Genomic DNA, 26352 nt, shown 5'->3' with positions numbered 1-26352 from the left:
GAAAGCGTAGCCTAGAAGAGATTTGCATTCGGATACTGGCAAAAATTTCCTGGGGACGTTGACGAAAAACTACAAAGCGGTGTGAGAATGTGGAGAAGTGGAGATTGGAAAAACGAGGAAAACCCCAAATGGGTGACTTCATCTATTCCTTGCCTGGAACAACAGCCAGGCTCTTGGCTGGCTGAGAAGGATAGGCCGAGGTTAGAAGCTTTTGGCGTTCTCCAAGCAGCTGATTTAACTATGCAGATCAGCTCAAAGAAAGCTTTCAGAGTGGCGAGTGGAAAAGTTGTGCGAATTGGCGGCTCTGAGGGGGGCGAGAGGGGAGGCCCTTGAGAATGCAACCCAAGAAAGTCTCCGGCAGTGCAGACCCTTCCTCTTCCTCCTTCATGCCGGACCAGAGAGCCTGAATTGTGTCTCTGTTTCCCACAACAGCTGTTCTCGGCCTCTGCCTTGCAACCCAAAGAGGCGAGAGAACGCGAGTGAGCAGGGTGGCTTCTTCCCAGTCCCTGCCTGCACCTGGCACTCGGGCAATGGGCCCCTGTTGCTATTCAGGCCCACTCTCTCGAGGACCCAGCCAGCAGCCCCCACCTCCCCGGCCCGTTTCCCCCAAACACAGGAAGCTGGCAAGGGCGAGAGAGTGCCAGGAGGCCAGAGGGCACCTCTCTGCAGATGCATTCCACGCTCAGGGTGAAGAGAAGCTTGAAAGATGCGCCGTGGTGTCGTGCGTTGATCTTTTATCTGGGCCATTGTAGCAGAGCGCATCGGTTGCATCGTCACAGCAGGGCACCCAATGCCAGCTGGCACAGCTTGCCCACAAGCACAATCAATGCCTATTGTCTCAGGCAGTGGGTACAGCAGGAGGGGACACAGCTCCCCCTGGTGGTAGAATGATGCCAGCAGCGCCTAGAGGCAATGCTGATGTCTCTGTGGGCCGATGTTCACACTGGAGGTTCTGCGGGCAGCAACGGAGGCGCTGGATGACGGGCTGTAGCTGGGCACCCATTTGGTGCCTTGTGTGGCTAGTCTGGTCTGCAATGCAGGAATTTTAACTGTGATAGACAGCTATCTTAAAAACCTCCCGAGCAAGACCATTCCCACTGCCAAACAGCTCTAACTGTCAGAAAATTTAGCCATATGCTTAGTCATAATCTCTTTTCTTGTAATAATAATAATAATAATAATAATAATAATAATAATAATAATAATAATAATAATAATAATATATTATTTATACCCCGCCCATCTGGCTGGGTTTCCCCAGCTACTCTGGGCGGCTTCCAACAAAGTATTAAAATACAGTAGTCTGTTAAACATTAAAAGCTTCCCTAAACAGGGCTGCCTTCAGATGTCTTCTAAAAGTCTGGTAGTTGTTTTTTTCTTTGACATCTGGTGGAGGGCATTCCACAGGGCGGGTGCCACCACCGAGAAGGCCCTCTGCCTGGTTCCCTGTAACTTGGCTTCTCGCAATGAGGGAACCGCCAGAAGGCCCTCGGTGCTGGATCTCAGTGTCCGGGCTGGACAATGGGGGTGGAGACGCTCCTTCAGGTATACTGAACCAAGGCCGTTTATTTTATTTTATTTTTTTAAAGATATTTATTGGAGTTTTACAAAAACATAAATTTAAAAGATCATATAAAAAGAAAGAAATACAATAAAAGAAACATAGAAAAATACATAAAATAAGAAAAGGAAGAATAAAAACAAATCCATTTTTGTAACCCTAACTCATTATCTTATTTCCTTGGCCTCCTCACACCTCCCCTTTTTGTATCCCCATTTAAATAATCAAATCAGCAAATCCTTACCCTCTTTCGTTTATCTTAACTCTATATCTTAGCATATTATAACTCTATATTTTCATCCATTTTCAGTTCAATTTTGCATACTCTTGTTAACTTTGTTGCTAATGCCACTTATTTTCAATCCAACATCATTTTTAACATTCATGAGCCAAGGCCGTTTAGGGCTTTAAAGGTCAGCACCAACACTTTGAATTGTGCTCGGAAACATACTGGGAACCAATGTAGGTCTTTGGAGCCATTAGTTTGAATCCTACCCTCCAGAGCAGGAGAAAACAAGCTTGTTCCCTCTTCCACACTACAGCCCTCGAAATGCAGAGAATAGTCACCCAGAGGTGGATTTAGGGGGATGCGACCAGTTTGGTTGCACTGGGTATGGAGCCTTTGGGGTGCTGCAACTATGATGTAGAATAGAAGGCTTGAGGCAGGGTGGGGGTGCCAAATTTTGGCCTTGCCCAGGGCGCCGCTGAAATTTGAGACCCTAAGAACTGCCATTGTCAAAGGCCTCTCTTTTCCTCCATTAATTTGTCTAATCCTCTTTTAAAGTCATCCTAGTGTGTGGTCATCGCTGCTTCCTGCCGCTAGGAGTTCCAGTGTGGTGTTGTGGTTAAGAGCGGTAGTCTCGTAATCTGGGGAACCGGGTTCGCGTCTCCGCTCCTCCACATGCAGCTGCTGGGTGACCTTGGGCTAGTCACACTTCTCTGAAGTCTCTCAGCCCCACTCATCTCACAGAGTGTTTGTTGTGGGGGAGGAAGGGAAAGGAGAATGTTAGCCGCTTTGAGACTCCTGAAGGGGAGTGAAAGGCGGGATATCAAATCCAAACTCCTCTTCTTCTTCTTCTTCTTCTTCCATAGTTTTACCATGCACTACATGAAGAAGTTCTTTCTTTTATCAATCTTCAGTCTTCCAGCATCCAGCTTCTTTGGATAGCCACGAGTTCTAGTGTTGTTCTCTCTCTTTTCTTTTCTTTTTTTGAATGATATTTATTAAAGTTTCAAAGAAATTACAAAAATAGAAAAAAGAAAAGAAAAAACAAAAAACAAAAAAGAACAAAAAATACAGAAAAATAGAAAACAGTTAAAAACAAATCAGTCTTTCCAAATCTTATCTTTCATTTACTTATTTCCCTGACCTCCTCTCACCTCCCTTTTTTGTATTCTAATTCAATAGTTATTTCAGCAAATCCTTACCCCTTTGGCTTTTATCTTAATATTTTATCTTAATATATTGTAACTTTACATTTTCACCTGTAACACTTCCTCTTTACTTAATCCTTTTATCTTTCCTGCTAAAACCACATAGTTTAATTCCAACCTCTTTCTAACATTCCTTAATTTTACAATATTTCTGTAAATAGACTTTAAATTTCTTCCACTCTTCTTCCACCGACTCTTCTCCCTGGTCTCGGATTCTGCCAGTCATCTCAGCCAGTTCCATATAGTCCATCACCTTCATCTGCCATTCTTCCCGTGTGTTTTCCAATACTTTGCGATAAGTATTTCTAGTGTTGTTCTCTGTGCTGCTCATTAATTGTATAAACTTTCCTGTTGCCTCTGACTTGCCTTTTCTCTAAGCTTTTGCTCCCCAACAGAGGTTTCAGGGACACGCGTGACGCTGTGGTCTAAACCACTGAGCCTCTTGGGTTTGCTGATCGGAAGGTGCAGGCATAGGCAAACTCGGCCCTCCAGATATTTTGGGACTACAACTCCCATCATCCCTGACCACTGATCCTGTTAGCTAGGGATGATGGGCGTTGTAGTCCCAAAACATCTGGAGGGCCGTGGTTGCCTATGCCTGATTCAGAGGTACCCTTTGCCTCTGCCATACCTCATGAAGCATCCGCCAGATATCTTTTAAAGACACAAACTTTCGTCTTAACTTCCCTGCCTGAAACCCTGGGGATCCACTACTGCCGGTCAGTGTAGACAACATTGAGCTAGACAGATCAAGGGTCTGACTCAGTATAATGCAGAGTCTTTGGGGTTTTTTTAAACTCTTCAGCCTTTAAAAGTAATCAATATACAATCAGGATCTTCCTAGTGCCCATGAACTTGGTGGCATGGCATTTTCCGGATGAAGAAACAGGGCTGTTTCCATGCTCCTCGGAGGACTTTAATCTAACAAATGCAGAATGAAATATATACCCCCAGGGCGAAAAATTTCCAGCTGAAGCAGGAGGGAAAAAGAGAGAGAGAAAGGGAGAGAGTTAGGGGGAGGAGAAGCCTGTTTCAGTGCGGTGCTGGCCGCTCGCTGTGGCATTCATTCCTCTGGGTGAAGAGGCGTTTTGCAGTGCGCAGGCAAAGGAAGCCAGTTAATAGAAGGCACTAATGTTATGCAAGCACATGGGGGCTCCTGGGTTGCCCAGAGGAGGCTGAGCCAGGCAGCTCAGAAACTCAGCTGGCTTCCCATTCCCAGTTTTCTGAGGCCTTGCCATGGAATTAGATTTCTCACCAGGCAAAACAGTGCGCTTTCCTGGCAGGTTGCGGAAGGCGCTGGGTCCCTGTGCGGCTGGTGGAGGAGGAACAGCAGCAGCGAGGCATGAGTGCGAACCGTAGATTCGTGCAAGAGAGGTGCTGGGGCCCAGAAGATTGGGCAGGGCCAGGGGCCTGGTGCCAGCCACACCCTGCCACAAACCCCACAGAATGCTCTCCCCCCACCACAAAGGTCTGGCTAAGCCAGGCATGACCTCGCATTCCTGCTGCCTGCGGGCGCCTGGAGCGCTGCTGGGCGCCCTCCAAACAGCCCTGGCCCAGGAACAGCCGGCAATGCCAGGGGAGATGTTAGCTTGGTTGCAGCAGCCGTGGCAGTGCAAACAGGCGGCCACAACGGCCCCAGCCACCCCGTGGTTTGAGCGACAGAGGTCAGTCTCCGGGCTGCTTTCACTGCTCGCATCGTCCGATGGAACCCGGCACCGCATTTCCCCCCGGGGTAAATAAATAGGGGTGGGTGTGTCTCTCTACTTCAAATAAACCCACGGCAAAAATAAAGCAAAAAGCTGAACCTGTTATTTAAGCAGCTTAATATGTCCATTAAAAAAAAGAAGAAGATAATAATTTTAACTTTCTTCTGCAATAATTACATGTTGGGCGAGCCAATTCTGTTGGGTGTGTAATTAAATATTCCCCTTCAAATCTCTTTCCCCCCACCCCACAACCTGGCCCAGTTCTGCTGCACTGGATGATTCACCTTCTAAGACCCTAAATCGGAGGAGGAGGTTGGAGTGCCAGCAAAGAAGCGTAATTGTGGTCAAATAAACAGGCTCTCCGTCGCAGGCCTTCACAGATGCAGCCCAGCTGAATTGTAAGCGCCTATTGGGCTGGGCAGAGAGCCTGCAAAGGACAGATTGCAGGAAGACAGACAGTCAGGAAGCATCTCTTTTAAACCTGCAGAGGTTTATGAACCAGATGTAGGACTCTCCTTAGACTTTTCCTTCCCTTTCAAAATGTCTCTAGTGCATAGCTGTCAACCGTCCCTTATTTGGCGGGAAACTCCCTTATCCCAGTGCCCTGTCCCGCTGCTGTCCCTTATTGATGATGTCCCTTAAATTTCCCGGGTTTCAAAGGAAGCAGCTCCTCTCCCTCCCTCCCTCCCTGCCGGCCAGGGAGGAGGGAGGCTCCAACTGTGTTGCTTGGCTGTCTGGCCCGCCCCCCTCCGGCCTCCTCTCACCAGCCTCGGCCCCCGGGAGCCCCTCCCCGCCGGGACTGAGGAGCCTTGAGAGGAGAGTGAGGGCAACCATAGAAAAAGCAGTTCAGAGAGAGGAGGAGGAGGCGCGGGCAGGTGTTCCAAGGGCTAACCATAGAGGGGGGAAAGCGGAGGAAGGACCGCAAGCGCTTCTCCCATAGATTTGTAGTGGTAGACTAGCATAGATGGTCTGATCTGCGGGTTTACTTCGGGCGCTATTCCCCCCCCCTTCCTCCCGCCCCGCCTGATGGAACTGAGAGCTGCAGATGGAGCACGAGAGAAAAGATACAGAACTGCAGCGGCGTCTTCATAGCTTGGGCTTCGTTTTGCGCGAAAAGTGGTTGCTGCTTGTAGTTATTTAATTGCAGCGTTTCATCAGCTGGTGTCTTGAGCAGCAACCTCTGGAAACGAAGGGCTAAAAACCGGCGCTGCTCTCCCAAATTATCTGGTCCCTTTTAACTTCGTATTTCAGCTGGTTGACTAAAATCCCTTATTTTGGCTGTTGAACCCTTATTTTCGAGGCTGCTGGTCCCTTATTTTCAAATCTGCAACTTGACAGCTATGCTCTAGTACCTGCTCAGCAATTCCCTTCTTGGGCCAAGTTTTCTATTAACACTCTAACACTCCACCTGAGGCCCCTTTTTTATTCTGTCTGAACCGGTGCAAAGTGGAAACTGAGTAGAATGAGAGAGGAGGTTCTTTGAAACCTCATTTTGGGAGGTTTGTTTATCCAGGTCTTACAACCACAATTCCTGCAGTTGTCCCACAAAACTGGAGCCAAGGTGTTCTCGTTCGCCCCAGAGCCAAAGTGGCATGACAAAATGTCCAGAACATGGAAAGGTCCTTAGATACACCCTGCTGAGTCAGACGGTGTTCTGTTTACACTGGAACAAACTGTCCACCTTGACTCGCATTCCCGGTTGCTTGCCTGCCTTATCGCGGGAGCCCGTCGGGCGCTGCAGTAGACACAGTGCCAGAACTGGGCAGGACGCAGATGCCCTAAGCTGCTTTGTTGCCCATCAGGCTCAGGACCTGCTGCTCTGGCCGGCAGCAGCTTTGCAGGGTCTTGGGCAGAGAAGCAGCACTCCAGCCAGCCTGCTCTGTAACTAGGGAGGCAGGTGGCGCTGTGGTCTAAACCACTGAGCCTCTTGGGCTTGCCAATCGGAAGGTGGGCGGTTCAAATCCCCGCGACGGGGTGAGCTCCTGTTGCTCTGTCCCAGCTCCTGCCAACCTAGCAGTTCAAAAGCACACCAGTGCAAGTAGATAAATAGGTACCGCTGCAGCGGGAAAGTAAATGGCGTTTCCGTGCACTCTGTTTTCCGTCACGGTGTCACATTGCGCCAGAAGCAATTTAGTCCTGCTGGCTGCATGACCTGGAAAGCTGTCTGTGGACAAACACCGGCTCCCTTGGCCTGAAAGCGAGGGAACCCCATAGTTGCTTTGACTGGACTTAGCCGTCCAGGGGTCATTTACCTCTTCTTTTTTTTTTTTACCTGCTCTGTAACTCTCTGCCAGGGATTGAACCTGATGCAACACATTGGCGACTGATACACTCACAATAATTACCAAAATAATTATATCATTCTCTATTCATCTTCTGAGAAAAATACAAAACCTTGTGCAAAGCCTAAAAAGATAAAGAAAACAAAAGCATTTGAAAAATTCATTGAAACCAGACATTATAAGCTCATCTTAGGTTGGGTAGTTCATAAGTCTCTGTGGCTTTGCACAAGGTTTTGTATTTTTCTCAGAAGGTTGATAAAGAATGTATAATTATTTTGGTATTTCTTCTGTGTATTTTAGTCGCCAACGTGTTGCATGAGTCGTACTACTTCTATCAACAGCACAGGTTGCATTTTTCTAGGGATTGAATCTGAGGCTTTCCTCACGTGTCTCACCACTGGCCTGTGGCCCTGCTCCAAAGCCTTGCCCAGTCAGGAGGCAAGATGGTCTTGGCTCAGCCACTGGTATCTTTTTTCTCAGCTGAGCACATCATCCTCTTCCAACTGCAGCCTCAAGCTTTGCAAGCCGCTCTGAAAGTCTTTTCGATCCAAGCGATACTGCGATGTCCATGCTCACCTTGCATGCCAGGTAGAAACAGACTCCTTTCCTTGCCTTCTGCTCAGGTGATTATGGGAGGGGGTCGGAAGTACATGTTCCCCAAGAACACGAGCGATGTGGAATATCCGAATGAGGAGAAGTTCAGGGGGACTCGGCTGGATGGCAGGAACCTCATTGAGGCATGGAGGAAGACAAAACCAAAGGATAAGGTAAATGGGACATTTTTGGAACCCTCCCGGTGAAGTCTGGAGTGGCGATTGTGATTGCAATGATGTTCCACCCCACCCCAATCTCGAGCAGCCAGGGGCTTTCCCAGAGTTTGATTTCCTTGGGGTGAAGGTTGGCAGAGGCTGCGGTGTCTGTAGAATATACGGTTTGATTCACACAAATATCCAACCTGAGCATGAGATGCTCACGGCATTGACGCCCCAACAGATCTTGCGTCTCCATCAGTCGCTCCTTGGGGTCCAGCACAGAGCAAGCAGGTCTTTGCTCTTCCAGCTTCCAACCTGTTTCCGGCTCAGCTCTCTGTCTCTTGTTCTCCTACCTAGCAGCAAGGAGAGTGGGGTCCATGAGCCTGGAGGGAACCATCCTTCAGTTGTAGCTCTTGTGGCTCATTTGTCTGGGATGCTGATCAGGACACTTATATGGCCAGCTAAGGTCAATGACTTACAAAGAAACCTGTCTAACCAGTTCAGCAACAGAATCTTCTCTTAGATCCTAACCCTCACTGGATATAAGACCTCATGGCACTGTAGTCTAAACCACTGAGCCTCTTGGGCTTGCCGATCAGAAGGTTGGTGGTTCAAATCCCCATGGCTCTCGTTGCTCTGTCCCAGCTCCTGCCAACCTAGCAATTCGAAAGCACACCAGCACAAGTAGATAAATAGGTACCGCTGCGGCGGGAAGGTAAATGGTGTTTTCGTGTGCTCTGGTCACGGTGTTCTGTTGTGCCAGAAGTGGTTTGGTCATGCTGGCCGCATGACCCGGAAAGCTGTCTGTGGACAAACGACAGCTCCCTCAGCCTGAAAGGCAAGATTTGAGTGCCGCAACCCCATAGTCGCCTTTGACTGGACTTAACCGTCCAGGGGTCCTTTATCTTTTTTACCTTTTATAGGACCCCAAGAACTGGAAAGGACTGGGGGCATCACCCAGACTGATCCCCCCAAACCCACAACAATAATGACAATCCCAGTTGGGGATCTGTTTGGTCCCAGTTCTCCTCCTGGTCATCCTCACACTCTACTATAGTCATGAAAACAAACCCAGTGGCCTTGATGAGAGGGGCCCAATCCATACAACCCCTTGGAAGTACTGCAGTTTAGTAGACGACCACCAAAGGTGCTCCTCAGTGGCAAATTGATTCTTCTCTCTCTCTCTCTCTCTCTCTCTCTCTCTCTCTCTCTCTCCCCCCCCCCCCCCAGAACGCCTTTTATGTGTGGAATCGGACAGAACTGATGAAGCTTGACCTGAACAAGGTGGACTATTTAATGGGTGAGTTTCTAGTTCATGAGGGGTGATCCAGAATTTTGGATTAAGTTGTCAGCAATAGGCTGATGGCACTCAGCTCTATTTCTCCTTTACATCTGCAGGTGAGGCAGTGGAAGTGCTGGACTATTGCCTTGCCTCAGTAATGGACTGGATGAGAGCCAACAAACTGAAGCTCAATCCAGATAAGACAGAGGCAATCTTAGTGGGTGGTTTCCTAGACCAAATAGATGGGAGGTTGACCGCTCTTGAGGGAGTTACACTTCCTCTGAAGGAGTGGGTATGTAGCTTGGGGGTCTTCCTGGATCCTTTGCTGTTGCTCGAGGCTCAGTGGTCCCGAGTGCCTTCTATCAGCTTCGGCTGGTGGCCCAGGTGCACCCCTGTCTGGACAGAGACAACCTAACTACTGTTGTCTATGCGTTGGTAACTGTTAGAATTCCTGCTCTGTGATTGCAGTCATGGGATTGTTGTCTATCACATGACGATATACATTTTGACTCCACAGAGTGGAAAGTGATGGAGACAGGATGTTCTTTCATTTTGCTGTCTGATGCTAGAGAGAGAGGGAGCCATGTTGCAGTGCTCCGTGTGTGCTTATATGTAAATAAAGTAGATTAGCCAAAATGCTGAGTTGCTGAGGTCTCTTATGCAAGCTGCACAAACTCTGCGGATCCCTAAATGTGGCCGATGTCTCTTGGCATCGGTCGCTGTGATTTTCGGGCTGAAGAAAGCTTCTGAAGCTCCCAAACAATCGACCAGGAGGGTTAGATTACTGCAATACATGGGGCTGCCTCTGAAGATGGCTCAGAAACATCAGCTGGTGCAGAATTTGGCGGCTGGGTTGCCACGGCGAGGCAGTTTGAGCATAATGCACTGGCTGCCAATTAGTTTCTGGGCCCAATTCAAAGTGCTGGCTTTTACCTATAAGCCCTTAAACGGCTCAGGACTGCAACACCTCAGAGACCTCCTCACCCCATATAAACCAACTCTGTGTCCATCATTTGAGGCCCTTCTTCATGTACCTCCTCCATGCGAGGTCCTGAGGGTGACAGCACAAGAAAGGGCCTTATCTGCAGTGGCTCCCTGTTTGTGGAATTCTCTCCCCAAGGAAGCTCACCTGTCACCTTCACTATGCACCTTTAGGCGCCAGTCAAAAATTTTCCTCTTCAACCAGGCCTTTGCCTGATTAACAGCCAATGCCCTTTTACATGTGTTATGGGAGGGGGAAATTATTGGTTTGTTTTCATTCTTATTTTATTACAGTGGTACCTCAGGTTAAGTACTTAATTCGTTCCGGAGGTCTGTTCTTAACCTGAAACTGTTCTTAACCTGAAGCACCACTTTAGCAAATGGGGCCTCCTGCTGCTGCCGGAGCCTGATTTCTGTTCTCACCCTGAAGCAAAGTTCTTAACCTGAGGTACTATTTCTGGGTTAGTGGAGTCTGTAACCTGAAGCGTATGTAACCCGAGGTACCACTGTATGTCTTTTGTGTTTTTTTATGTTGTAATCCACCCTGTGATCCACTGATGAAGGGTGGTATACAAATTTAATAATAAATCATAATAAATATTATTAGGCAACATGTGTGCCTCAAACACCCTTAGCATCTGCTGCCTGAAGCAGCCAGCTGACTCTGTCCAATGTTAGAGCCGGCCCTGACTAGGACAGCTGCATGCTATGCCAACGTTGTGGAGAAATGCAAGCATGTAATACACAGACAAAAACATTATTTAAGTGAGATCAGGGACTCGAATGGAGCATGAGCGTTAATGAGGCTGAAACTCACACCTCTGGCTTTCGTCCGCAGGCCTCTTTGAGCCGATTGACCTGGTGTACGAGCTGAACAGGAACAACGAGACAGACCCTTCCCTGACGGAAATGGTGGAGGTGGCCCTCAAAATCCTCCAGAAGAACCCTCTTGGGTTCTTCCTTCTGGTAGAAGGTGAGAGGAGGAAGAAGGTGTGGAGAAGGCAAGGGACCATCATAGCAGGGACCACTGTTCCTGCATGCTGATTCAAAGGCCAGTTATGCAGCAATTGTGGAGGGTGACAGCAGAACTAGATGGGCTATTGGCCTGATCCAGCAGGACCTTCTTATATTCTTAAAGCACGAAAGGAATGAAGAAACCCTTGGTTCATATACAACACAACACCGTGGTTTCTTTTAAGCCATTGTTGGTTTAGCAAGCCATGAGTTGCCCCACAGACAAACAAACCATGGTTTGCTTCTTCAAAGTACGGTTTGCTTTCCAGCTGCTCTTGCCCTCGTGCCTTTGTAGCTCAGTGAGCATCTGGGGTGGGGTTGCCAAGCAAACCGTGGCCAAGTTCACACATAACACCAAACCATGGTTGAAACAAACTGGATTCTGACTGTGGTCTGTTGGCGGTAAAACAACAACATATGAAACAGGTTAAGGACTGATTGTCTCTGATTTTGGTTTCTGGTGGCTGGTTTTCTTATATAAATTGCTGGTTTTATGGAAGATGTTTGTATAAATTTGTGTATCCTAACATATTGTTATGTACTGCCCTGGGAATTTCAGAAGCCGAATTCTGAAGGGCAGAGTACAAATTCAATTTTAGTAATGAAGATAATATTTGAGTGTTGGTGGGCTCTCCTTTGCTGGAGATATTTAAGCAGAGATTGGATGGCCATCTGCCAGGGATTCTTCAGCAGCAATTCCTGCATTGTAAGGGTTGGGACTAGAGGACAATTGGGGCGCTTCTTACAGTTTTCTGATTCTAATAATTCCTTCCGCAGGAGGCAGGATTGACCATGGACACCACGAAGGAAAAGCAAAGCAGGCCTTGCATGAAGCTGTGGAGATGGATCGGGCAATTGGCCGGGCTGATATCATGACCTCTTCTGAGGACACCCTGACTGTGGTTACTGCAGATCATTCCCACGTCTTCACTTTTGGAGGGTATACGCCCCGCGGCAATCCCATTTTTGGTATGTTGACACGCACACAAGCTGACATCCACGGTGTAGATGAGAGGTTAAACATGCCCTATGGTCGCAGTTTGCAACCACCAGGAGGGGCCATTCTTGACATTTAAGAGTCGCAGTAGTGTTTTCATCTCCCCCCTGTTCCCATCGTCTTTTCCCACTTCATTGCAGCTTTAAAAGGTGGAGCTCTTCGTTGTTGTTTTAATGTAGAGAGAGGTGCAGTACCGAAGTACGATTCAGCTACCAAGCTGGTCAGTTTCTGTCATTGGAATGGAGGGGCAGGCAACTGCTCTGCCTCAGGTTGCCAAAGTTGTTGAGCGCGCTTTTTTTTTTTTTTTGCAAAATCTAAAAAGAAGAAGTTTTTGAGCTATTTTTAAGGGACATCGCCCAAAACGACACTACCGACGCGGGTTGCTGTATGCCTGTATTTGTCCAGACATTTCAACAATTTCCACCTGGTGTCAGGCTTCAGAGAATCCTACCCCTCCCATGGCTGTAGCCAAGAACCAGATAAACAAGAAGAAGTCTTACCAAGTAATTTATTCAATGTTCACAGAGAGAGAAGAAGGAATGCAGTCTCCCTTAAATAATGGCGTCACTCCGAGTAAAGTCCCACCCGCTCCGTCTCTCCTATTATACGTCATCCCTACGTTGGCTGATCTGAGCTTTCTGCCTCTGCGCTTTCTGTTCTACTACTCTCAATGGCTGCCTGGTCCTGGGAGGGTGGGGTCAGGAATGCTTCCCAAAGACACTGAGTCTGTCAGCTGTCTCTCCCCTGCTGTTCCCCTCCCAATATTTCCCCTCTGCAGCCTCTGAGCTATGCCCTTCTGCAAACCACTGTTCTAAATCTATATGGTCCTCCTGTTCTCAGGAAGGTTCAGGAGAAGGAGGGGGCGGTCCCCACCATTCCTCCTCAATCCAGCCCCTGACACCCAGCCCCTGTTTCCGACAGCCGATTCCCAGCTATGTCTGGGAAATTCCGGATACAGGACAACCCTATCTTGGGTGGGAGGCCTTACAAGCAAAGAGTTTCAGGTGCTCTCCAGACATCTTTCTGCTTTCACATCAACCAGCCTTGTTCTTGGAGATGACCGACTGAAGTGGGTGTCCCATGTGGGTGTCGGGCATGTGTTTGTGGATCTGTCCACATACTTATTCTCTGTAAAGATAATTGCAGATGCACCCCCTGAGGGTTTGCTGGAGCATTCTCCACAGCTAATTTTCAAAGAAACATTTGTGGTTAACGTTTACAGTGTTTTGGAATATTTCCCAGAGCAGAGTTAAAAACTCCTAGCAGGCAGGCATGGTTTTAGTTTTTTTTAAAAAAAAACTTCATGCGCATTTCAGATTCATTCCGCTTTCCTGCAACGAAACAGGACCCCTGCTGACGATCAGGGATGTCAAAAAATTCACATGAAAACAGAAACAGGAGTGGAAATTACCGAGGTTCACGAACTTGTCCCGTGTTTGGAACAGAAATCAATGTAGCAGAAATCAGTTAGGTGTTCACTGCTGCCGCTGCTGCTTTCAGTCTGCAAACAGTACGAAATGGATTACATTGTTTTGCCCCATTTACATTGTGTTTCCTTGGCATTGAAATGAATGGTGTGGAATAACGTAATAACAACACAATTTATCTAATTAATTACATAAATTGTGTAAGTTACATACTCTTGCCACAGAAGACAGGGAAACTAATAACTTTTTGGCAGAAGCCGAACTGCAGAGGAATGCAAACACTGCTGCTTGCCATGAAATTCAGCGCAGAATGGTTAATCGTTGCTCACAGACTGTCTCGCCAGAGTGGTGCATGCTCTGGCTGTCTCCCGCTTGGACTACTGCAATGTGCTCTGCGTGGGGCTACCTTTGAAGGTGACCCGGAAACTACAACTAATCCAGAATGTGGCAGCTAGACTGGTGACTGGGAGCGGCCTAAAGGATCTTCACTGGCTCCCAGTACGTTTCCGAGCACAATTCAAAGTGTTGGTTCTGACCTTTAAAGCCCTAAACAGCCTTGGTCCTATATATCTGAAGGAGCGTCTCTATCCCCCATCGCTCATCCTGGACACTGAGGTCCAGCGCCAAGGGCTTTCTCGTTGTTTCCTCCCTGTGAGAAGCGAGATTACAGGGAACCAGGAAGATGTTCCTGCCCAGAACTTCTTGGATGCTCCACATAATTCCACCACCAATCACCACAATTGATTTATATCAAGTATTTATATGTTGCCCTATCACCTGTCTGGCCAATCACAAGTTGAACACGAGCCAGCAGTGTGACACAGCAGCCAAAAAGCTAATGCGATTTTTAGGCTGGTTTAACAGAACTCTTGTTTCCAAGTCGCAAGAAGCATCAGTTCTGCTTTATTCTGCATTACTCTGAGCTTGTATGGAGTGCTGTGTTCAGTTCAGGCGCTGCACTTAAAGAAGAACGAAGGCAAACTAGAAGAGTTTCAAACAAAGATTGGAAAGGCTAAGAGGAACCAGGTGTGTTTAGCCTGGGGAAGCGAAGATTGTCTGGGAACATGGCTGCATTCTCCGAAGGTGATTTGTGCTCACGATGCTATAAGGGCATTCACACCCAACCCCGTTTCCCAGACTGTTTATGCCGGCAAAAACATTGGGGTGGTAACATTGGGCCACTTCCAGTCAGTGCAAATCCCATAACTCCATAGTGTTGTCATGCCTTTAACGTCCTGGTTAATTTGGGTCCTGCTTCTGGACACGGGTGGCACTGTGGGTTAAACCACAGAGCCTAGGACTTGCTGATCAGAAGGTCGGCGGTTCGAATCCCTGTGACGGGGTGAGCTCCCGTTGCTTGGATCCTGCTCCTGCCAACCTAGCAGTTTGAAAGCACGTCAAAGTGCAAGTAGATAAATAGGGACCGCTCCAGCGGGAAGGTAAACGGCGTTTCCGTGCGCTGCTCTGGTTCACCAGAAGCGGCTTAGTCATGCTGGCCACATGACCCGGAAGCTGTACGCCGGCTCCCTCGGCCAATAAAGCGAGATGAGCGCCGCAACCCCAGAGTCGGCCACGACTGGACCTAATGGTCAGGGGTCCCTTTACCTTTACCTTTATCTGTCGCACCAATGCACTGTCATCCTGTCAAGGACCCGTTGCTCAATAAAACACCAGTAAAATGCCATTGAACTGTGGGTGTCCCACTGTGTTACCTGGAGAAAGTGAACAGAGGAAAGCTTTTCTCCCTCTCAACTTAACACTGGAACTCATGGGTATTCAATGAAGCTGAATCTTAGGACGGAGGAAAGAAAGTCCTTCTTCATGTAGCAAGCACATAGTTAAACTGCGGAACTCCTTCCCACAGGAGGTAGAATCATAGAATCGTAAAGTTGGAAGGAAACCCAGGGGCCATTTAGTCCAGCCCCCTGCAATGCAGGAATCTCAACTAAAGCATCCATGGCAGATCACAGGAAGCGACGGCCAACAACCTGTCAGGCTTTGGGGAATCAGCTTCCTCCTCTCGTGGCAGTAGATAAGAAGATCAAACAAAAGGAAGGTCTTACCAGTTAGAATCTTTAATAATCACAGCGAGAGAACAAAGAACACATCTCCTAGAAATGGCGGTGCTCCCAATTAAGGATTACCCCCATCCGTCCCTATTAATCTACGTCATTCCTACATCTTGAGCTTGTACCCTCTGCGCTTTCTGTTCTGAGACTTTCTGAGCTCTTCGTGACCTTGGGCAGAGCAGAGGAATGATGTCCAGCGACTATGAATCTGTTAACCCTCTCTTTTCCAGTGTTTCTTCTCCTAGCTGTTCCCCATCCAGTATTTCCCAGCTTCTGCCTTCTGAACTGTGCCCCTCAGAAAACCACTGTTCCAAATCTATACTGTCCTCCTACTCCTGGGAAGATTCAGGATCAGGAGCAGGGGGAGGGGGTGGCTCCCACCATTCCTCCTCAGTGCAGCCCTCCTCAGCGCCGTCCCTGACACAGCTTGGGTGTGCTGGGCCCGGGGTAACCCGAGCAACATGGTCCAGGTCCGGTCCCGAATCCAAGGGTTCTGCGAGGAGTCAGTCCAACAGGGCCAAGGCAGGACACGAGGCAGGAAACCAGGCAAGGTCAGGCACAGGGTCTCAGGCAGGTTCTAGCAAACAGCAATGTTGCTCCCGCAACCTGACGTGGGGTCCGGCAGCCTTTTATCTTTGCCGGGGTAATGGCTGGTCCTGATCCCCCGGTGACTCACCTCCCTGTTTCGCCCGAAGGCGAGCACTCCTCCTGCGAGTACTCAGGTCTCTCCTTCTCTCAGACCTCAGTCTCTGCAGCTCGGGAGATGTCGTTGGGTTACTAGACCCAGAGGGCGCCTCAGCCTCTCCTAACCCAACTGGTAGTGGAGCAGCTGTAAGTGATGGCCCAGCTGAAGGCAACGAGGTAATCCCCACATCTGGAGCCAGGGCAGGCTCAGGCCCCTGACTTGGCCCAGCTGGTGTTTGTTGCAGGGGAACCTGTGCAGACTGGGGCTCTTCAGAATCAGGCCCCAGACTTGGTTCAGGTGCCGCCTGAGGCAAAGGATCCGGTGCCGACTGAGACTCCTCTGGTTCCGAGTCCGAGCCCGAGTCTCAGGCCATCACACTGGGTGACTTTAAAAAAGAGGATTCGACAAATTCACAGTTGTTAAACTATGATGACAACGATAACAACAACGAAAACAATGATGATGATGATGATAAATATTTTAGTGGCTGCGTAAGGTCTGCCTAGTGCTTCATTTCTTCTTTTCCCCTTAACTTAGGTCTGGCCCCAATGCAGAGTGACGTGGACAAGAAACCTTTCACCTCCATCCTCTACGGGAATGGACCCGGGTACAGAGTCATCGATGGAGAGAGAGAGAACGTGTCCACAGTGAACTTCAGTGAGTCCCAGGCCTATAGGGGACACCCCCACCCCACCCCCAGTCACCCCTGCCTACACCCCCTCCCTCCAATTCCACTCTGCCATAATGGTGGTGGTAATTCTAACCGGGGGCGGGGGGGGCAGTGCTCTAAGTTTTAAGATGGGTTCTAACTCTTCACTCATTCTATCAGGTTGCGTTTCGTACCGCTAAGTTGCTTCGAGACTTTTTCATTGTGCAAAGCGGCTAAGAAGTCTAATAACTTTAATAGAGAGAATTGTGTGGGAATGTTCAGGGTGGCAGGAGAGGATATATTGTTTATTAATATCCTTCCTAACTTGCGCTAGCAAGCTCCTTTATACAGCAGAGTTACATTCCCCTTTTTATATGCACAGCAGATAGCTGGTTGCAGGCTCGTGTGAGCCTCTCACTATTACACAATTCAGTCTGTCTCAGATTGAATTGTACGTTCCTGGTGAATTGTAAGTTCCCTTGAATCCATCTTAAAAGAATAAAGACATGGCAATCTTATCCAAATTCAATAAAAGAAGTTTACTCACATCAGTTCACAGTTGGATTCCTGAAGGCAGACTTAGTTACAAATATGTACATGTGGATCTACCCCATATGGGGGAATGATCCCAGTGCTTCTGCTAGCTGAGAGCTAGCAGAGCAGTCCTAGCTAGAAGCTGGTCAAAAGTGAAGGAAGTCAAAAAGAGGAAGGTTGCTGCGTGACTCTTCCTTTTGTTACCTGGACAGGTAAGGTCATGCCTACCTTCTATCACATGCAAAAGGAAGGATGCTCTAGCCAGGAGGAACAGGAAGTTTCGACTGGCTGGACCAAACATTCCCTCGCATGTCCACTCTAGGAAAACAAGGAATGTTGTACTTGACTGCCTCTCATGGATCGCATCCCACAAAACGCACCCTGATAAGTGTTTCCTCCATTTTCCCGCTCCCTCTCTAGCGGATGCCAACTACCAGGCCCAGTCCGCCGTCCCAATGCGCATGGAGACACATGGAGGGGAAGACGTGGCCATCTTTGCCAAGGGGCCCATGGCGCACCTCCTCCACGGAGTCCATGAGCAGAACTACATCCCCCACGTCATGGCCTACGCCGCCTGCATTGGCGAGAACACGGGCCACTGCCGCTCCGGAGCGCCCACAAGGAGCCCGTCGGGACTCCTCGCCGCGACCCCCATGTTCTTCTCCCTCGCTCTGCTCAGGCTGCTGTTCTAAAGGCTTGCCTTCGGAGCGCTCCTCTACCGGTTGAGCCTGACCGTGCAGCGTCCGGGGCTCCACGACCTGCCTCTGGAAATGGGGTTCAGGTTTCAGCGACGGAGTGCACCTCTTTGCTGCGACTGACCAACCGCTAGGAATTTCCATTCCAGGCTCGAAGGCACCGGGGGCACCGGGTCAAACATCACTTGTTTGTTTTGGATGTTCCAGGAGCAACGCCAGCCTGACATTCTGAGATATTTTCTCCGGCAACTTCCTCAACGAAGATAAGAACGCCATAGGGCTCTGTTGCATGGGAAGGGCATGCTCTGCGTTTTTTGTTTTCCTTCTCTTTGCTGACGTGTCTCTTACTTCACCAGAACGTTTTAACCGCCTGCTGTCTTAAAGGCTTGTCACCTTCCTTCCTTCTGCAAAGGCAGGCACCCCTAAAAGATAAAAAAACAAAAAACACCCGCTCTTCCTTCTCAATCCATTATTCCTGATTTATATTGTGAGCAGTGGGAGTTCTTTCACCAATCAACCAGCTCGAAACCAGCCGTGAAATTTAAGTTCAAAGAAGCAGAGGGTTATCGTTCCCCTGCTCCACAGGCCTCTGAACTTTGTTGTTCCTCTTTCCCAACGATGGGGGCAGCTGATTCCATCTGGCTACATAGCAGAAAGAGAGACCGTGGGCCGCACCAGGACTCTCCTTTGGGAGACTTTGGGGCTCCGCTCTCCTTGAATCTCTTTCCATTCCTTCATTCGAAGGACTTCTGCGCCTAGTTTGCTTCCCCCCTCCTCCTTCCCAGCCCCCTTTTCTTCTTTTCACACGTATTTTATTAGTGCTTTTTGTAAATGGCTCCGGGAGCACTTTTTGGGTGTGGGTGTGCGTGTGTATGAAGTAAAACAGTTAAACAAAACAAAAAAACACACACAAAAAAACAAACAAATACCCAGAGGAATGCTCAGCTTGATTTGTTCACATGCAGCATGTTTTTTTTTATGGGGGGACGCGGGGGGGGGGGTATACATACCCCTAAACATTTCGTGAATCTAAGTTTGGCCTCATGGAGGGGCAGTATTTCAATATCAGTAGGAAAATGAGAGTACCCCTAAACATTTTTTTTAAAGAAAAAAAGCACTGGTCACATGTATGCACCTAACCCTTAGCAAAACCATGCCTGAATGATAAACCAGGTGGGGTGGGTGTGTTTTAAGCGGTCATTGGTTGTAACACCACAAGTTCTGCAGCATTTGAAATCCTATGCTTTTGTTTAAAGCAACGAGCAAACCTTTGATTGTATGTTTAAAGAAATGAACTCTGAAGTTTTTGTTTTTTTAAGTGGCAGAGAACTTGTGCTGAGAGGATGAGAGGAGGATGAGGGGCTCTGTTTGATGTGGTGTGAGCCATGCTTATGTGGTGTGCTGTGGCGTTGGGGCTGGGAAAAGGGCTGGCTCTCCTCTCTGATGCTATCTCTGCACGCAGCTTGCAACGTTAGCCAGCCATGCGATCCCTTCCGACCTGTTTCAGTTCTGGGGAGCGTCTTTAGCCCTCCAGATGTTGTTACCCTCCAGCCAGCTGTTAGGGCTGATAGGGCAACGGCAAACCCTGCAACATCTGCATGGCACGCAAGGGACAGCCTTGATCTATCCGAAATGGTTTCGCTTTGTGTGAACAACACAGAAAGTTCCGCCACCTTTGCTTCTCCAACTCTGTCCTTGGAGGGAATTAGATAGTTGCTGGAACTGCAACGCTGGGAAGCAGCTGGAGGGTGTCTTAAGCCAGCAACTTGCATCACAAACCCTGCAGCCTTCAAAATCCTTTTTCAAATGGCTTTGCATCATCCACACGCAGAGGTGCTGCCCCGTGGTGGATTGAGGGGCTGCAAAGCAAGTCCCCGGAGGAGGCTCTGATTCGAACTCTGAGCTTGCTCCACAGCACTGGAGCAATCACAACCATTAGTTCAAGACTCCTCTGACGGCTCAAGGAGGTTAAAGGCGGTACCGTGTATCCAGGGCCGGCCCTGTCGTTGTGCAAAAAGAGGAGACAGTGCCTCAGGTGGCGGATGCTGGAGGGAGCAGGCCCTGGCTTCCTAAGCTCCTGCACGCACGCACGTATGCACTCACGCACACACAGCCACCCCCTTCCACATCTGCTGTATATTTAACACCTGCTGTATACTAAACACCCTCTCCTGGCCACCCCAAATAGCCTGCCCAGTGGCGTAGCGTGGGTTGTCAGCACCCGGGGCAAGGCAAGTAATTTGCACCCCCTAACCCGTGGATTTGCGCCCCCTAACCCGTGGATTTGCGCCCCCTAACCCTAACCCCCAGATGTTGTGCCCGGTGCGGCCGGCCCCCCCTGCACCCCCCACCCTACGCCACTGAGCCTGCCCCCTCAGTGGGCAGCGGGCAAAATCCAGTGCAAGGGATGTGCACTAGCAGAATCTCCATCTCTCCTTAAAATCAGCTCCAGGAGAGGATTGGGCAAAGGCCATAGTTCAGCGGTAGGGCATATGCCTTGCAAGCAGAAGGTCCCAGTTCTAGTCTCCAGTGGCACCGCTAGGTAGGGCTGGGAGAAAACCCTGGCGACCTACTTTTGCCAGTCACCCGGTTGGGCCAATGCCCTGACTCTGTAAAAGGCAGCTCCCTGATTTCCTCAGTCCAGCTATCAGCCTAGTTCAGTAATCTCCAACCTCTTGCGACCCAAGACCCGCCTTCAACCCAAGCACTCCTTTGAGGGCACAGTTATTCATAGTTCCCCACATATTTGCATGGTGGCTATGCTGTTGTGACACCCGCCTTTGACCAGCTAGCGACCCAGCAGTGGGTCCCAGCCGGTCAGCTGAAAGCCAGTGGCCTAAGTCAGCTTCTGTCCGTTCAAAGTGGCGCCATTTTGTCCCTTCTCTCAGGCAGCAGAATGCCTTGAGCTGGGCCCACAGCCCAATTCTAATTAACCAGAACGAATTATTCCCTGTTCCTCATAATACTTGAACTTTGGGGCGGCTCAGTGAAAGACGTTTGGTTGGAAGAGCAAGTTCAGGCCAAAACAAAAAAGCCCTTCTTCGTATAATGCGAAATTTGCAGGCTTAATCGCCACCAAGTTCTAGGGAGTGCCAATGGCTTTGAATGGGGGTGGGTGGGGTGGCAGGTGATGACACGGCTGGCCTGCAACATTTTGGTGCTGCAGGCAAATAGTCCCATCCCCACAGCTGCCCCCTTGCCCATACTGATGCACTTCAGGTACCAGTGAGTGGCACAGGCACGACTGCAGGGGCGCGGTGGGGAGGGACCCAGATAATAATAATAATAATAATAATAATAAAATAATAAACCTTTATTGTCACTACACCACCTGTGTGCAGTGAAATTAAACACACCCCCCCACATACACTCAGTCTTGTTCACACTCTGTGTGCTTGTTGGAAGTCTATTGCACCACTATTATTTTTCCATTCAGCAGCCCAACAGCCCACGGATAAAAACTGTTCTTTAACCTGTTAGTGCAGCTAAATATACTTCTGTATCTCCTGCCCGAAGGTAGGAGATTAAAGATGTGCTGGCTGGGGTGTGCGTTGTCCCTGAGAATCTTCCTTGCTCTCCTGAGGCAGTGGTCTCCTGCGATGTCATCTAGCAAACTCAGGGGACAGCCCATGATATCATGTGCTATATTCACCACCCTCTGTAGGGACTTCCTGTCCGTGGCTGTCAAACCAGCATACCACACTGTAATACAGTATGAAAGGACACTTTCTATTGTGGACCGGCAGAAAGAGATCATCAGTTTTTGTGTGACATTGTTCTTACGCAAGACCCTAAGGAAATGGAGTCCCTTTTGGGCCTTCCTAGCCACCTGGCCGCCCAAGGTGGGCTTAGACCCTCCAAGTGCCCCTCTTTTCCAGGGGCAGTCCCAGACTTACAGAAGCCATCCCGGTTCCTGATTAGATCCCAGAATGTCCCACATTTCATTGGAGAAATGTTGGAGGGTATGGAGTTATGCAACCTCCGAGCCAAGGAGATAAGTAACTAGACATTCTTTAGAAGACATCTGAAAGCAGCCCTGTATAGGGAAGTTTTTTTTTATAAAAAAAGGTTTAATATTTTATTATGTTTTTATATATGTTGGAAGCTTCCCAGAGTGGCCGGGGCAAGCCAGTTATTATTATGGATTAAAGGGACCCCGACCATTAGGTCCAGTCGTGACTGACTCTAGGGTTGCGGCGCTCATCTCGCTTTACCGGCCGAGGGAGCCGGCGTACAGCTTCCGGGTTATGTGGCCAGCATGACTAAGCCGCTTCTGGCGAACCAGAGCAGCGCACGGAAACACCGTTTATCTTCCCGCCGGAGTGGTACCTATTTATCTACTTGCACTTTGATGTGCTTTTGAACTGCTAGGTTGGCAGGAGCAGGGACCGAGCAACGGGAGCTCACCCCGTCGCGGGGATTCGAACTGCCGACCTTCTGATCGGCAAGTCCTAGGCTCTGTGGTTTAACCCACAGCACCACTCGCGTCCCTCTATTATGGATTAGGACGTCCCTATTTTCATCGGGAAAATGTTGGAGGGTATGTGTCTAAATAGAATCTGCCACTGAATGCTACCAGTTTCTGCCAGAACTGAGGCTGTTGGGATTCAAGAGTCCAAAACAATTTGGACGGCCTCAGGCTCCTCAGGTCTGTCTGTCAGTTCAGTCTAGTTTTGCCTATTAGGACACCAACTGGGGTGGGGGAGGCCGCTGGGGATGGAAGGACACAGGAGAATAGTTTAAAGCCCTATACAGCCTAGGACCCTCGTACCTACAGGACCGCCTCTCCTGGTATTACCCACAGAGAAACATTCAGTCTTCAAATAAAAACATCTTGAAGGTCCCAGGCCACAGAGAAGTTAGGCTGGCCTCAACTAGAGCCAGGGCTTTATCGGCTGTGGCTCCGATCTGGTGGAACACTCTGCCACAAGAGACAAGGGCCCTGCGGGACTTGACATCTTTCCGCAGGGCCTGCAAGACAGAGCTGTTCCACCAGGCCTTTGGCCAAGACACAGCCTGACTCCCTCCCTCGGCAATCTTCACGGAGCTCTGGCCCAATGGTGGCCAGTGGCTTGAATTTAATTAATTTTATAATGAATGATTTTAGAGTGTTGTTTGTGCTGTACTTTTGTACTGTTTTATTGTTGTTAGCCGCCCTGAGCCCAGCTTCGGCTGGGGAGGGCGGGATATAAATAAAATTTATTATTATTATTATTATTATTATTATTATTATTATTATTATTATTTGCACTTAAAGACAAACCTATCTAATTTTCTCTTTCCAAAACCAGGTGCCAACAAAAGCAAAGGCATCCTTGCAATTCGTCCGCCTCTGAATTTTGCAATGCCACTCCAGCCAAGTCATGGGGCGCGAAAATGCACATGCTAGGGCAAATCATGGATTAAATTGCATATAATAAAGTATGCTAATGTGTGGCATTGGGAAAACTGCTTTGCAAAAGGGTGGGTTTTAGAGAAAATTGCACGCGAAAATGTGCATACTGGTAGCCCACATCTTTTTTTGGGGTTACATTCCAGGGATAGCATGTAAATAATAATAATAATATATTTTTTTAATTGTTTGTACCTTGCCCATCTGACTGGGTTGCCCCAGCCACTCTGGGCGGCTTCCAGCATATTCAAAAACACAATGAAACATTAAACGTTAAAAATTTCCTGATACCGGGCTGCCTTCAGAGGTCTTCTAAAGGTTGTCTAGTTACTTATCTCCTTGACATCTGATTGTGGGGGCGCGTTCCACAGGGAGGACATCACTACCAAGAAGGCGCTCAGCCAAAATAGTATATAGCCAAAACAACCATTTAAAAACAGGGGAAATAGCTCACAAGAAACACAGTTCAGCAATTAACCAGTCCAGCGAGCAAGGCGGAGGACTTAAAAGCTCTTTTCGTGTTGCGAAAACGTACCTCAAAACGAGCTTTTAAGCTACTCCCCTTTAGCACGTTTAATAACCACGTAAAGTTGAAACCACACATGTTCAATACACGAAAGCGGAGGTCTACCTACATTGGGGGAAGCTGGCACTAAAAGGCGGAAGAGATTTTAAAAACAAACAAACCACAATGGAAATGGGAAGGACTGGGCTTAAGATTGGAGAGGTTTAGAAGATCGGAGAGGAGTGGAAGTTGATTCAGATCTGCCCATCTCACTCGTTGCCTGAGCATGTTTGTCACTGAAGAGGGAGAAACCTCCTTTCAGTCGCCCCTGCAGGGACCAGGTAGACTGAGCAAAGATTTGTCCCCCTTTCACCTGCAGACAGAAGGAAGATCCAAGCTTGGCTGCTGCTCCCTTGTGGAATTAAACGCTTGCTGCCAAAGCAAAGGATTTGCAGAGATGCTGGCATCAAACTTTGCTGAAAGAGAGAGCTGTTGTTCTTGTTGTTGATGCTGCTGTTGTGTGTGTTTTATAAATCAGAGTCCCTGTTGATTGGTTTTCTTGTTGTCCTTTGGCATAACTTTTTTAAAAATTTGAAATAAAATTATTTTTGAACAGCTGGAGAACTGAGTGTTTTGAAGGAAACAGGGACGACATCACACAGGTGTTCCAGAACCACAGACCTGACTTTGGGAACATAGTTGCTCAGAAAGTGACTGAGAGATGCTGTGTCCTTTTCTTGTGAGAACCCACGGCCCCCGCTTCATCAAGCCAGCACAACGGCTGACCAGATTATTACTATAATTACAGTATTATATTATATATTTCTAATATCCTTCCTGCTACCTTGATGGGGACTCAGAGACGTACAGATAAAATGGGAACAGCTAAAAATGGGGGGGGGGTTCCCATTTAAAACGATTTAACATTAATGAATTGAAACTATCACCTAACTAGCTACCTATAAGATTTATTAAAAACGTACCAGATAATTACAATAAAAGCAGCACAGTGCCAGCCCTTTTATTAAAAACAGTCAGTTCCCAAAAGCCTATTGGAAGAAGAAAACCTCCACCTTTTAAAAAAAATAATAATTTTTTATTGGTTTTTACACATATTTCCCAGCATATCATCCTTTTAAACATCATTTCAAAATCTTTGGCTATCACAGCCTAAGACTTCCTTCAACCTCAACTGATGGTTTTCTAAAATCCTTTCTAATTATGCATTTTGTTACTACAGTTATTGCTATAAATTCAAATCTTAATACCTATTCTTAATTCTTTTCACAATAATTTATATATTACTCCTTACAAAACTTATTTCAACCCTACAAGCGATGTCAATTGGTTACAGTTGCTTTCCAAATACGTCGAAAGCTTCTTCCATTCCTTTAGCAAAGTCTGGTGCTGCTGGTTCCGAATTTTCCCAGTTAATCTCCCCATCTCAGCATAGTTCATCAGTTTCTCTTGCCACTCTCTCACATTTCATCTTGCTTCCATCTTTGGGCTAACAATATCCTTGCTGCAGTTATCGCATATAAAAACAATTTTTTATCATTCCTATAAATTTCTGTACACACAATACCCAACAGAAGGGCTTCTGGTTTTTTAACAAATGTACCGGTATATTTCAACATTTTTTTCAATTCATTATAAATCATTTCCCAGAAGTCCTTCACTTTCTTACATTCCCACCACATATGGTAAAAAGTACCCTCCTTTTCTTTACATTTCCAACATTTGTTATCTGTTTTGTACATTTTAGCTAACTTCACTGGTGTTATATACTATCCTGCACATCATTTCGTCATTTCTTTCAATGCATTGCAAGCAGTAAAATTTATTCCTTCTTTCCATAATTTTTCCCAGTCTTCTATTTGTATATTATTACCAATATTGGTGGAAAGGACAGCAAGGAAGGAGCCAGTTATAGAATTGCAGATTTGTAGAGTTGGAAAGGGACCCCAAGACTCATCTAGTCCAACCCTCTGCAATGTGCAAATCTCAGCTGAAGCATCCATGACAGATAGCCATCCAACCTCTGCTTAAAAACCTCCAAGGAAGGAGAGTCCACCACCTCCTGAGGGAGAGTCTGGCTCCTCTAGGCAGGGAGTTCCAAAGATGCCTTCTTCTTCTTTGGCAATCACTTGTAGCCGAGTAAGATTGTCTTCCATAAACACGGTTTTAACAGCGAGTCCTTAAGTGACTGTGGAGGCCAATTCTGGATCCACACGTCCTTCCACAGTGGGGACATAGGTTTCCGGGCGGGAGTTGATCACGGCGAGAGTTTGCCAAGCGCACCTTCCTCTTCGCACATTTCTCCCTTTCGTCCTGAGTTTGAGCGTCTTCAAAGCCCACAACACCTTTGGTAAAGGCTGTTCTCCAAT

At 48.0% G+C, this 26352-nt stretch overlaps 2 protein-coding genes across 3 annotated transcripts in view; both read left to right on the top strand.

The window, feature by feature from the left end:
- ALPL (alkaline phosphatase, biomineralization associated) overlaps positions 1 to 18517 on the top strand; it is a 58867-nt gene extending 40350 nt beyond the window's left edge. For both annotated transcript variants that reach the window (XM_083629493.1, XM_083629494.1), the window contains exons 7-12: positions 7607 to 7750; positions 8966 to 9035; positions 10837 to 10971; positions 11790 to 11981; positions 16728 to 16847; positions 17794 to 18517. In XM_083629493.1, the coding sequence (XP_083485619.1) occupies positions 7607 to 7750; positions 8966 to 9035; positions 10837 to 10971; positions 11790 to 11981; positions 16728 to 16847; positions 17794 to 18065 (933 nt within the window). In that variant the 3' untranslated portion in view covers positions 18066 to 18517. The remainder of the gene's footprint in view (positions 1 to 7606; positions 7751 to 8965; positions 9036 to 10836; positions 10972 to 11789; positions 11982 to 16727; positions 16848 to 17793) is intronic.
- Positions 1 to 23281, top strand: part of FAM131C (family with sequence similarity 131 member C) — a 569848-nt gene extending 546567 nt beyond the window's left edge. Inside the window, exon 8 of the mRNA XM_083629673.1 lies at positions 22885 to 23281. The gene's annotated coding sequence lies outside the window, so the exon portion shown is untranslated. The remainder of the gene's footprint in view (positions 1 to 22884) is intronic.
- The last annotated feature ends 3071 nt before the right edge of the window (positions 23282 to 26352 follow it).

Source organism: Podarcis filfolensis (assembly GCF_964270895.1).
Source record: "Podarcis filfolensis genome assembly, chromosome: 8".
Classification (NCBI taxonomy): Eukaryota; Metazoa; Chordata; class Lepidosauria; order Squamata; family Lacertidae; genus Podarcis; species Podarcis filfolensis.
This window is presented reverse-complemented; position numbering and strand designations above follow the sequence as displayed.